Source organism: Andrena cerasifolii, chromosome 5 (genome assembly GCF_050908995.1).
Source record: "Andrena cerasifolii isolate SP2316 chromosome 5, iyAndCera1_principal, whole genome shotgun sequence".
Classification (NCBI taxonomy): domain Eukaryota; kingdom Metazoa; phylum Arthropoda; class Insecta; order Hymenoptera; family Andrenidae; genus Andrena; species Andrena cerasifolii.
Window position 1 is genome coordinate 155001 of NC_135122.1, and position 12476 is coordinate 167476.

The window sequence follows — 12476 nt, forward strand, 5'->3', positions numbered from 1 at the left end:
TAAGTTTCTATAATGTGTTTTTTACAAAAATTGTTATTGTTACAATAAAAAATAAATATAAGTAAATACAGAGTCTTAAAGTGTATTCTGACTATATAAACGATCAATTACTGACAAATAAATGAAATTTTTTAACTTTCAGGTGGCTGTAAACATGGCATCGCATTTTTAATGTGGTGTAATAGACGACATGAATCCGCATCTCCAACTGATGTTGAATGTTATTGGAAGAAATCAAAATTGTCTCAAGTAGGGACATCCAAAAAGTTTATAACAACGGCAGAGATGGCAAAGAAAGACAAAGTAACAAGTGTATGTGACATGGACAGCTCCACATTCTTAGAAAAAGTGCTTGAACGTGCGCAAGAAAAACAACTAGATTGCCAATTAACAAGGTATTCTTTCGACTTGTTAGAACGAAAGGCTCAGTTGTTATCGATACATCAGTTGATGTTCAGTTTTCCTGATATCAAAGATTCAGCTGATGATTTTCTAAAGCACGCAGAAGAAAATATGAGCGAGGATCTATGCAAGGAAGGAGAAAGGAATACTCAGGATCAGAGTAATAATGTGTTATGGCATGAATTGAAATTTGGGAGAATTACTGCTTCAAATATATACGAAAGTAGTCGGTGCCAGACAGTAGATGGCAATTTAGTCCATCGTATCATTGGAGTTGCCAAAGTGTATGACAACAAACATATGGAACGCGGAAGAAAATTAGAAGATGCAGTTATTGCGGAAATCCAGAAAACTTTAAAATTACAAATTAAAAAAAGTGGCATTATTCTGAAGCCGTCAATACCTGTGCTTGGAGCTTCGCCAGATAGTATTGGATCTGACTTCATTTTAGAAATTAAATGTCCTAGCTCTGAGAAAACTGTTGCTGATTATTTACCCAATGGGAATATAAGTAAAAAGTGCAAAGGACAAATAAACTTACAAATGCTGGCTGCAGGAAAAAGTAAAGGATTGTTTGTTGTTGCGGATCCAGAATTTGAAACTAACAAGCAATTCAAATATTTATGGCTTGATTATGATGCACATTTTACAAATACTATGATTGAAAGAGCTCTTAATTTTTGGAAGCAAAATATCTTTCCTATATTACTACAATCATTTAGAAAATAATGTGTCGCAATATTTTTGTATGTTGTTTTTCAAATTTTAAAGAAATATACATAAACCTAAACTTTATGTTTTTATAATTGGTGTCTGTAAATTTATTAAACCTGCCACTATTGTTACAATGTCATCTATATAAGACATAATATTCAAATCGAGACAAGAATGAGGCTCCAAAATTTTATATTCTCGAACTCTTCTTATCACCCTTTCAACGTGAATTCTTAAACTTGCGATCCTTTTAGTATTTAATACTTCTTCTTTTGTTGGTTTAGTTGAAGTTGAAACAGATGGTGGACGAAGTAACTCGCACTGTTTTTGATTTAAAATTGTCTGTATTAGCTTAAATCCTCTGTCTGCCATAACACCGCATTTTCTTGGTAAAATATTCATTATATTACTTTCTTCAAATAATGTTGTATCACTTATTCTGCCTCCATACCCAGAAGATACAAACAGAATAAATCCATCGGGAGTGCAAGCAATCAAATACTTTAAAGTATTGCACTTTTTATAGTCTGACCAAGTCAGAGCTTGTTGCACTGAGTTAGAAGGCTTTTCAATTTCTATTTCGAAAGCATCTATAATTGCACAGACGTTACTGTAGTACGCACGAAAAGCAATGGGTAAGTTTTTTTTTTATATGTTCTGGAGATGGGCAGTACACAAGTTTTTTTAAACACTGACTTATTAAATTCACTGTTTTATTGAATACTCTGCTAGCCTGCGATGTTGACAGACCGAATTCATTTCCTAACCGACTAAATGAATCGTCTGTTTTTATTTTCATCAAAGTTAGCTTGATGTCATCAATACTGCACTTAATATACGAATGTATTAAATCAATAATCCAAAGCCATTCAGTGCCAATCCCAATATATTTTTTAGAATCAATACTTATGAAATATCTGGTCATGTTCAGTACGTTCATTTTCATTTGTTTATTTTTTTCTTTTTCTTCCTCGCTACAAGTTGTTGACTGCTGATATTCACTTGGTTCAGATGAAATTTTATAATCACTTGTCAAATGAGAGACTGAAGAAGTAGACTGATCAGAATTACTTGTTTTATCTTCTATTTTACATTGACATGATGCATCGGATGTAGAAGGAACACACATAGTAGCCTTGGAACGAACATGAGGTTTTACAAGTTTCTGGTATACTTGCACTCCAATACTTTTTCGCAAAACCGTTTTCTTGCCAATACTTTTAGGTAATAGGCAAGCTGAAGATTCACCAAAACTTAGAACTGAAGTTTTTTTACAATTTGAGCCTGTATTTGTGGTTACTGTATGCGTGTGTGCATGACTTACATGCGAAGAACTTGATGCTAAATTCTGTGTATAAGAAAAGTTGGCTGTGGATTCAAGAATATCTTCCTCTGAATTGCTTTCTTCTTTACTCCTGGAACTTTTATTTACAAATACTTCATAGGAAGTACTTGCTCTGTTATTAAGATCGGTACACATTTTTTTTGCAGGATTATTCAAAGTTGCGTTGTCCTCGACTGCTTGTTTCTTAGACGTATGTGTACTTTGACAGCTATTTTCTTTTTCACTGTCTGTATTAGACAGCATTTCAGTGACAGTCCTTTTCCTATTTAATTTCACAAAGGTTGGCCGAGATAAATTCACTGACGTCTTTAACCTCCCTGGTTGGCAATCAAATATGTGAGGAATCACACCACTCTTCAATTTTCTTGGAGCTCCCATGAGAGAATATCTCACGTAATTATCCATGTCGTTTTTTAAATCAAAATGATCCTGACAACAATAATAATTTGACTTCCCTGGTTCATCGGCACGTCTAGCACTTGTAAACCACATTTTTCGTAGTTTTACATCTTGAGGCATAAAAAAAAACACTTTATCCGGAGTCTTAATCGTTGTGCTTTTACACTCAGGCACGAAACACCACTTATATGTAGTTTTTTTACTCATTTTTTTAAAGAAAATGTAGTTTTCAATGCTAAACGTGTGAAAATACTACTATGTGACGTCACAGGCTTCTTCGGCCACGCTCGGGAATTTCCGGATCATTTTCGGTAATTTTAAATATTGTAATATTTAATTACTTTTTTCTCGCTTAATAAGCAATACAAAATTATGAAAAAAAAATTACAATAAAACTTATATAAGAGCTCCTAAATATATTTTTTTTGAGAATCATACAAATTCCCTATTTCCGACAAGGGTGAGTTTTAGTTACTTTATTGGTGATTATTAATTTTGTATTTAACGCAGGCTATGGCTTATTTCCGGCGATAATTCTCAAAATTTCCGTACCTAAATATTTCTTAGGGGTTTTTAAACAGACTTATTCGTTATCAGCAACAGTGTTGGCCGTTATTGAATTATGGATTTTTATCACAATAACCAACTACGATCACTTTTCGTTTATTTCCAGTTACATTACCTTTTCGTGGATACGTTATTAACACAAGGAAATTTGCGTATTCCTTATCCTCCCACTTCAAATAATTATTATTTTCGATTCTTCTAAAAAAAAACCTTTGTATTCGTCTTTTTACGTTACACATGAATTTCATCCATTTATCCTTTATTCATTATTCACTTTAAATTACAAACAAACCATGACAAAATGTTCGATTTTATTTGTTACGTCATTTTCATTTGCCATTCTACGCAATTTCCTTCGATGCACGCCGAGTTGCTTGTTTGTAGTCGCAGCGCGGCCCGGCGCGCGGCCACGCTAGCGCGGGAGCTCCAGCGGGAGGCTCGCGCTCTGATTGGTCGATGCTTTTTGTTAATATCTCGTTAAAGAAACCTCGGAGAATATTTTCGCACAGGAAAAAGTTGTTTGCAATTACCCCCTGAGTCACCCCCTTCAAGGAACCGCAGCATTTTTGGAACACCCTGTATAAGTTCTCCGTTAAGTTGTAACTAAAATGTGAATTTTATATATTTACAGATAATCGAAGCAGAACATGATGCAGTGTGATCTACGCCAGAGAAAATATTTTATTGTGACATAGTATTATATTAATTAAACGGTTGTATTCAGCTTCGAATCTCTGTTTGCTTCTTGTATGTTTGGTTCATATCTGAAAGCTCAAATTGAAACCAATTCCATCAATCCAATTGTCTTGAAACTTTGCAAGCGTGTGTAGTTTGGATAAAAATACAATATATTTTATAAAAAATAATAAACCCGCGGGGGGAAGAAATTATCCAGTCATCAATAAACACTACAAAATGTGTGAAATCCCCACAAAATTACCTTTTCTAAAAAAAAGGTACAAAAAGTGCGCCAAGTATATGCGCGCGCGCAGACGAATAAAAAAGCTGTCGTAAATTTATTAATGTGTTATATTCAGCTTTACAAAACTAATGATATACAAAAATTGCGCCAATTGTAACGACGACTATTTGTACAAACAATCGGATTTAAATTGAATAAAAAATTCATCATTGGAAGAAACAAAGAAGATAATAATATTAAGCAGATATATTTTTATAGAAATAAATATTTAAATACAAATAAATATTTTATTGAAAATACTTGGCGCTGGGAAACCGAAAAAATGTTAATTGTCTTAGTATTAAAATTTAAAATACCTCCCTTACAATCTAAAATACATAAACATATACATATACATATTACAAATACAGTCAGATTGATTCTACATATATTTAACTCTAATATCATACGTAGCATATGCACACGCACACATACGCACATTCACGAACGCACGCACAAGAAAGAAAGAAAAAGGTTAATGCATTAATGTAATTTATACACATGTATTCAGTTTAGCAACACCAATTCGGAGAGCAGCGCCAAGTATTTTGAATAAAATATTTATTTGTATTAATTTACGACAATGTTTTTAAATGGGATTCATTTTGATGGGTTAATTAAAATGTCCGCGATATGAGTAATGGAATGTATGTAGCTGTGTATATGTAGTTGTGTCATCTTAAGCGCAGTTTGAGAGGACCTTTATGTACTTGCAGCTCATTTTGATGTCACATCTTTTTTTTATATTGTGTATTTTCTTCTATTTTTTTCTGATTTATATTATTATCTTCTATTTTTTGTGATTTATTTGTTTCATGCACTTGATGTAATTTTTTTACTTTTTTGAAGTTTTTTTATGGGGACCTCACTTCTTTTTACAAAGATAAATATTATATTATTATCTTCTTTTTTTGTGATGTATTATACGTACAGGGTCTCTTATAACCAACGCTCATACGAACAGGTAATAAAATGTGAACATCGCCTCATGAACGCATTCCACTACAACCATGCACCGGCCCGGTGTTCGGAGAGCTACCAGCGACCGCTGGACAGCAGTCATGTCCCAGCTTCGAAAATTTTAGGATGGTCTCTTTCAAATTAACGTCTCAAAGGGCTATTCAGAATTTCCCAGCCCAGGTAAGCGAGCCGTGCGCTCCGCTTTTATGATCGGTTTACCACTCGCACCCCAGATTACTGTAATAATGAGGTTTGAAAACAATGTCGACTGGTCTCGTACCCGTCCCAATTTAAAAAATTTTAGTTACAACAGAGTTGACCGCGACGCTATACCCCTGTACGGAGAGATTTTTCGCCACATACGCACAAAAACTACAATAATGGCGCATAGTTCCAAAAAATGGTATTAACGGAGGCCGGTATAGACGTGGCGTTAAGTAGAACCAGGGTCAACCCTGTCGTAGCTAAAAATTTTGAAATTGGGACGGGTACGAAACTAGTCGGCATTGTTTTCAAACCTCATTTCAGTAATATGGGGTGCGAGTGGTAAACCGATCATAAAAGCGGAGCGCGCGGCTCGCTTACCTGAGCCGAGAAATTCCGAATAGCCCTTTGCGACGTTAATTTGAAAGAGACCAACCTAAATTTTTCGGGTAGTTGTATTCTATCACTATTTTCATAAATTGAGAAATTAAATTTTTATTCAATTATGTGTTAGTTCTGCAGACCTCAGAATCTATTGTTCTGGTTTTCTTTTTTTATAATTTTATCCTTAATGCAGTGCATGCATAAATCGGACGTAATGGGTAACTAATGGGACGTATCATTGATTGTAGCGGTGTTTGAATTTTTTTCTACATTTTTTGTGTCTGAATGGTTTAACCTTTTAGCTACTCAACGCCAGGCCTGTACCGGCTTCCGTTAATGTCATTTTTTGTAACGATACGCCATTATTGTGGCTTTTACACGCAGGTGGCTAACAATCTCTTCGTACAGGGATAGATATACAGGGTGTCCCAAAAATGTCGGAGTTCCTTGAAAGGGGTGACTCAGGGGGTGATTTGAAACAACTTTTTCCTTAGCGAAAATATTGTCCGAAGCTTCGTTAACGAGATATTAACAAAAACCCCCGACCAATCAGAGTCCGCGCCTTCCGCCCGAGCTCCTGTTGTAGCGTTGGCTACGCGGTAGGTGGCTACGCTTGTACTACGAAGGTACGAACAAGCAAGTCGGCATGCATCGAAGGAAACCGCATTACACAGTTTTTTTTTTTAAAGCAGAATCTTAAATAATAATTATTTGAAGTGAGAGGACAAGAAATACGCAAATTTCGTTTTCAAATAAGGCATAAACGAAAAGGTAATGTAACAAAAAATGTACGACAAGTGATCATAATTCATTATTGAGGTAAAAATCCGTAGTTTAATCACGGCCAACATAACTAAATTTAAACAATAATAATAGGTGTATGAATAAATTCTTTCAGACTGGATTTACATAATCGGTATAAAGCAACCGAATTTCTATCGAAGTGATATTCGTAAGCTACCAGAAAAATGGCAAAAGGTAATTAACAATAATGGAAATTATTTCGATGATTGAGTTGTTTTCATACTTTTTAAATCAAACTGTTATTAAACCCTACAATCGAACAGAATTTATTTCTACACATAATAATCACTAATAAATTAAATAACACTCACCCCTTCGGGCATTCCTTTCCTTCCTTTTCGGAAACCTGTGTCACTATGTAGGTCACTGTGTCGATCCTGGTCATCGGTGGACGAAAAGATTTATGGTAGGGTTGCGCCCAGTGCTCAGCTGATCGCAGGTATACGACACCACCCGAAGGTAAGGATCGCAACGTCAAGTGCGTCCGGGTTAATGTACCGAATATTCACTTCACTGCACGGCCACTAACACTGATCACTTATTTTACTTTTCATGGAACGTGTTGTTCCTAAGTTCTAATATTGGTGGCCCTGAAAGGGGCCGATTACTGTTAGTTGTGCAGTTGCTCGATGTGACCACCCTCAGCGTCTATGCACGCCTTGCGGCATCATTGACTCCGTTGAGAATAATCTTGACGCCAAACGCCGAATCGTACCCTCGCTGGGGGTTTAGATGTGCGGGTATTCCCGTGCAAACGCTCACACAGCAGGACTTGCTTCCCCGTTGTTCCGGGCGTACACTCAGAACATCGCGTAACATTCTTGAGCGGAGAACATTTCTGGGACGAGATTGCTAGCTGACTGACAGGATTTTTTCCAAACAACTTCCTCTACCCTCAAGTAGTTTCTCTCGTTCCATCATGGGTTAACTCCCACCAGAACAAGAGGCTGTAGGTAAAAAGAAGCCAGCACATTTTCGAAACACACGTGCTTTGCAGAAGTGCAACGAATGCAACGTTTTGAAGAGGCCTTCTTCTCAGCCATGTCTCCTCCCTAAGGCCCACCTTCTCTTGCACGGAATACGTCGACGCGTGCTTTTGTTTTCAAATTCAAGCGCGTGTTTATACTGGTGGGCCTTGGGGAGGAGACATGGCTGAGACGAAGGCCTCTTCAAAACAGTGGCCGTTTAGGAGAGATGCAGGGCAGATTGGTTAGGTTCCGACCAATCGGAATTCATGCCCACCTTTTCTCGCACGGAATACGTCAACGCGTGCTTTTGTTTTGTAATTCTAGCGCGTGCTTATACTCGAGAGATAAGGGATCTGTCTTTAATTTGAAGGAAACACGAAGCAGGCGGGACTACGCGCAGTAAACGAGTTACCCCCTTTCTTCCTGTATCTCTTCGCGAGGTGTATTGATGTTGGATATTACTTTTTAATTGCTAGTTCACAAAAATTAATCAGGCTGGTCGGCCAAAGCATTTCGCCAAGGTCGCGGTTTATGACCGTATTGTCCTGCGAGTCGGCGGTAAAGTACGATTTGTTTTGGGTAATTTATGGCTTAGCTGGTTCCGCCTCGTAGCTGACGTGAACTCAGGGTATTCGAAAACGGAAACAGGAATGGTATGCCTTTTCTTCTTTATAGCAACTCGAAGACTTTCTGTTTCTCTTGTCTTCGGGCCCTTTCGAACCGAAACACGTGGTTTCTGCACGTGGTTGATTATCTCGAAGCAACGGGTACATTGGCAGTAAAAGGACGGAGCGCGGACTTTTGTGAAAGTGTAGGATGGGTCGTTCGTTGCACTTCTGCAAAGCACGTGTGTTTCGAAAATGTGCTGGCTTCTTTTTACCTACAGCCTCTTGTTCTGGTGGGAGTTAACCCATGATGGAACGAGAGAAACTACTTGAGGGTAGAGGAAGTTGTTTGGAAAAAATCCTGTCAGTCAGCTAGCAATCTCGTCCCAGAAATGTTCTCCGCTCAAGAATGTTACGCGATGTTCTGGGTGTACGCCCGGAACAACGGGGAAGCAAGTCCTGCTGTGTGAGCGTTTGCACGGGAATACCCGCACATCTAAACCCCCAGCGAGGGTACGATTCGGCGTTTGGCGTCAAGATTATTCTCAACGGAGTCAATGATGCCGCAAGGCGTGCATAGACGCTGAGGGTGGTCACATCGAGCAACTGCACAACTAACAGTAATCGGCCCCTTTCAGGGCCACCAATATTAGAACGTAGGAACAACACGTTCCATGAAAAGTAAAATAAGTGATCAGTGTTAGTGGCCGTGCAGTGAAGTGAATATTCGGTACATTAACCCGGACGCACTTGATGTTGCGATCCTTACCTTCGGGTGGTGTCGTATACCTGCGATCAGCTGAGCACTGGGCGCAACCCTACCATAAATCTTTTCGTCCACCGATGACCAGGATCGACACAGTGACCTACATAGTGACACAGGTTTCCGAAAAAGAAGGAAAGGAATGCCCGAAGGGGTGAGTGTTATTTAATTTATTAGTGATTATTATGTGTAGAAATAAATTCTGTTCGATTGTGGGGTTTAATAACAGTTTGATTTAAAAAATATGAAAACAACTCAATCATCGAAATAATTTCCATTATTGTTAATTACCTTTTGCCATTTTTCTGGTAGCTTACGAATATCACTTCGATAGAAATTCGGTTGCTTTATACCGATTATGTAAATCCAGTCTGAAAGAATTTATTCATACACCTATTATTATTGTTTAAATTTAGTTATGTTGGCCGTGATTAAACTACGGATTTTTACCTCAATAATGAATTATGATCACTTGTCGTACATTTTTTGTTACATTACCTTTTCTTTTATGCCTTATTTGAAAACGAAATTTGCGTATTTCTTGTCCTCTCACTTCAAACAATTATTATTTAAGATTCTGCTTTAAAAAAAAACTGTGTAACGCAGTTTCCTTCGATGCATGCCGACTTGTTTGTTCGTACCTTCGTAGTACAAGCGCAGCCGCCTACCGCGTAGCCAACGCTACAACGGGAGCTCGGGCGGAAGGCGCGCGCTCTGATTGGTCGGGGGTTTTTGTTAATATCTCGTTAACGAAGCTTCGGACAATATTTTCGCTAAGGAAAAAGTTGTTTCAAATCACCCCCTGAGTCACCCCTTTCAAGGAACTCCGACATTTTTGGGACACCCTGTATACATTCGGGTGCAATATAAGCTTCCTTTAGTTGAAAATGAAGACAAATGATGAAAACAATTTCTAAATATTAGAAGTGGAAAAATTGGAAATTTTAAAACCACAAATGTTGGACATTTGAAAATACAAATATTTTGAAACTTGATATCCTCACAATTACAAGTATTGGAAATGTTTGAATTTCAAAGCTTTCGAACTTGGAAATTCCAGTATTTAGAAATCTGAAGATTCGCCACCTGCGCTAAATCTTGGCTAAAGGAAGCCTATAGTGTACACAAATGTACCAACTTGATAATCGTGTACTCGTCTCAGAATTGGGCAAAATGTAATCTAATTATAAATTACAAATTACGATTTACGTACTTTGTAATTAGTTTACTTTTTGCCCAACTCTGATTCTTCTATTGCATTTTCTTACGTTCAATAATTTCAATGTTTCTTCGACTCGTTTTTAGATGTCTGACAAAGCAACTATTCAAAATGTAGAAGAGGAAGGGACTCCGTCCTCGCGACGGAGCCCACGAAAGGAACGGACACCGTCCTCGCGACGGAGCCCGCGAAAGGAACGGACACCGTCCTCGCGACGGAGCCCGCGAAAGGATCGGACACCGTTCTCGCGAGGACGGAGTCCGCCAAAGGAAAGCACTCCGTCCTCGAGACGGAGTCCGCCGACGCCATCCTCAACGACTCTGTCGATGTAGAGGGCGGTGGAGTACAGGCAGAATGTATGTAGATAACCATTTCTTACATTTTCATGAAAGTGTGAAAGCGTCTAGTCATTATTGCAGTAATTAACATAAGATTTATGTTTATTGTTCATACTACAGTACAGCCAGCTGAAAAAAACCTTGCACAAACAAATTTATGGAGGAGGAACAGGTGGAAGAGGAGGGCGAGGAGGGAGAGGACGAAGAGGAGGAAGTCGAGGAAGAGGAGGGAGTGGAGGAAGAGGAGGTAGAGGAGGAAGAAGAGGTAGAGGAGGAAGAGGAGGAAATGTAATCAATTATAATTTTTATAATTATAAATGAAGTTAACAATTACATATTTAGTCGTCATTTTTTTATTCGAAAGCCTTACATCTGTCGGCCATGATTAATTTTCTCGTATTTATTCGTACTTTAGTTGCGAATCATATATTTAGTCGAGAAATTACGAATAAATACGAGAAAATTATTCATGGCTGATAATTGAATTAACCACGATTAAATTAATTCAATCATAGTGCTTCAAATAAAAATTCTATAATAAAAATATGTATTCCTTTTTTCATTTGTAAAAGATGTTTTATAACATCTCTTAATGTTTTATAACATTTATTTATATTTATGTATAAATGAATAAAACACGAGTATATCGTTTAGAAATGTTTAGAAAAGATATACTCGTGTTTTATTCATTTATACTTATAACATCCCTTATACATTATAGTACACATGCATCAAATTTTGTATTTATTGAGCCACATTATACTCCGTACATGCCCAGTGTAACGTATACGTCACATTTAGAAAATGATATTTCCACTGGCTTTTTTGGGAAATAGAACAATCAAGTGCATGTATTGGCACCATTTTTCACTGAACTAAACGCAATAAATAATTGTTTTCAGCCGGGAAAATTGTCTGCGCACTAAAGTAATGTCCATCTCTGGTATTTTGCCATATAATTGAGGCAGTGAGTATTCCAATAGGCTTTACTAATCATATCGATGGCCTAGTGCACACATAAGATAATACAATAATGCAAAAAGTATTTATTTAATTATAAAGTATCATTGAATGATTGATCCCGTGAAAAACGCTAAAAGGGGACATACAATATGTGTGCATTAAGCCATCGATGTAGAATAGGAAAAATTTTTGTTTGAAGTAGGTTAGTCCGTTGTTGTTCCAACTGCCTGAATTACTATGACATAAATACGACAGCGATTTCAAGTGATGTATATGTAACGGTAAAAGCGTTAATTTAGTAAATGTATACAATTCCCAGCAGTTCCTACGTCAATGTATGCCTAAAATGAATATAACCTAACCTACAATCATCCGAAAATGCATACATTGACTCCATCATGCTTTTATTGTGGCTCGTATATCCAGTTATCGCTTTAGTTTTGCTATGATTCGACGTTAGCAGTCCTCCCAAGTAGGCGCCATCTCGTATCCACTAGCTGAACTAAATTTGTCACGTGACTTGCTCTATATTATCGCCAATATGGCGGAATTCGTATTTGGGAGTGCAGACACGAGAATACGCTTTTCGTCCTTATATGAGCAGATTTTGAGCTGGGTGAGGTCTCATTCGAAAGAGGAAGGTTCGGTGCAGCGCGCTCTCGTCATCGTTTGAGTCACAAAACTCTTTTAGTGACCTAAGAATACTTGGATTCATGCGGGTGTATTTTGTCGACTTTTGCACTACTTTGAACACTCAGATTATTAGATATCAACACAATCTCGTCGAGCCATGACCAGAGCGCGCTGCACTGAACCTTCCTGTTTCGAATAAGACCTCGCTCGGCCCAAAATTCGCTCATATTAGGACGAAAAGCGTATT

General features: G+C 37.6%; 2 protein-coding genes across 2 annotated transcripts in view; one reads left to right on the forward strand and one right to left on the reverse strand.

Moving 5' to 3' along the window:
• Positions 1–1208, forward strand: part of LOC143369386 (uncharacterized) — a 1636-nt gene extending 428 nt beyond the window's left edge. The window contains exon 3 of the mRNA XM_076813258.1: positions 143–1208. Coding sequence (XP_076669373.1) covers positions 143–1131 — 989 coding nt within the window. The 3' untranslated portion in view covers positions 1132–1208. The remainder of the gene's footprint in view (positions 1–142) is intronic.
• LOC143369384 (uncharacterized) overlaps positions 1–3079 on the reverse strand; it is a 4164-nt gene extending 1085 nt beyond the window's left edge. Inside the window, exons 1-2 of the mRNA XM_076813255.1 lie at positions 944–3079; positions 1–871 (exon numbers count right to left, since the gene is read on the reverse strand). The exon at positions 1–871 is cut by the window's left edge and continues 1085 nt beyond it. Coding sequence (XP_076669370.1) covers positions 1724–3067 — 1344 coding nt within the window. The 5' untranslated portion in view covers positions 3068–3079 and the 3' untranslated portion in view covers positions 1–871; positions 944–1723. The remainder of the gene's footprint in view (positions 872–943) is intronic.
• Between the last annotated feature and the right edge of the window lie 9397 nt (positions 3080–12476).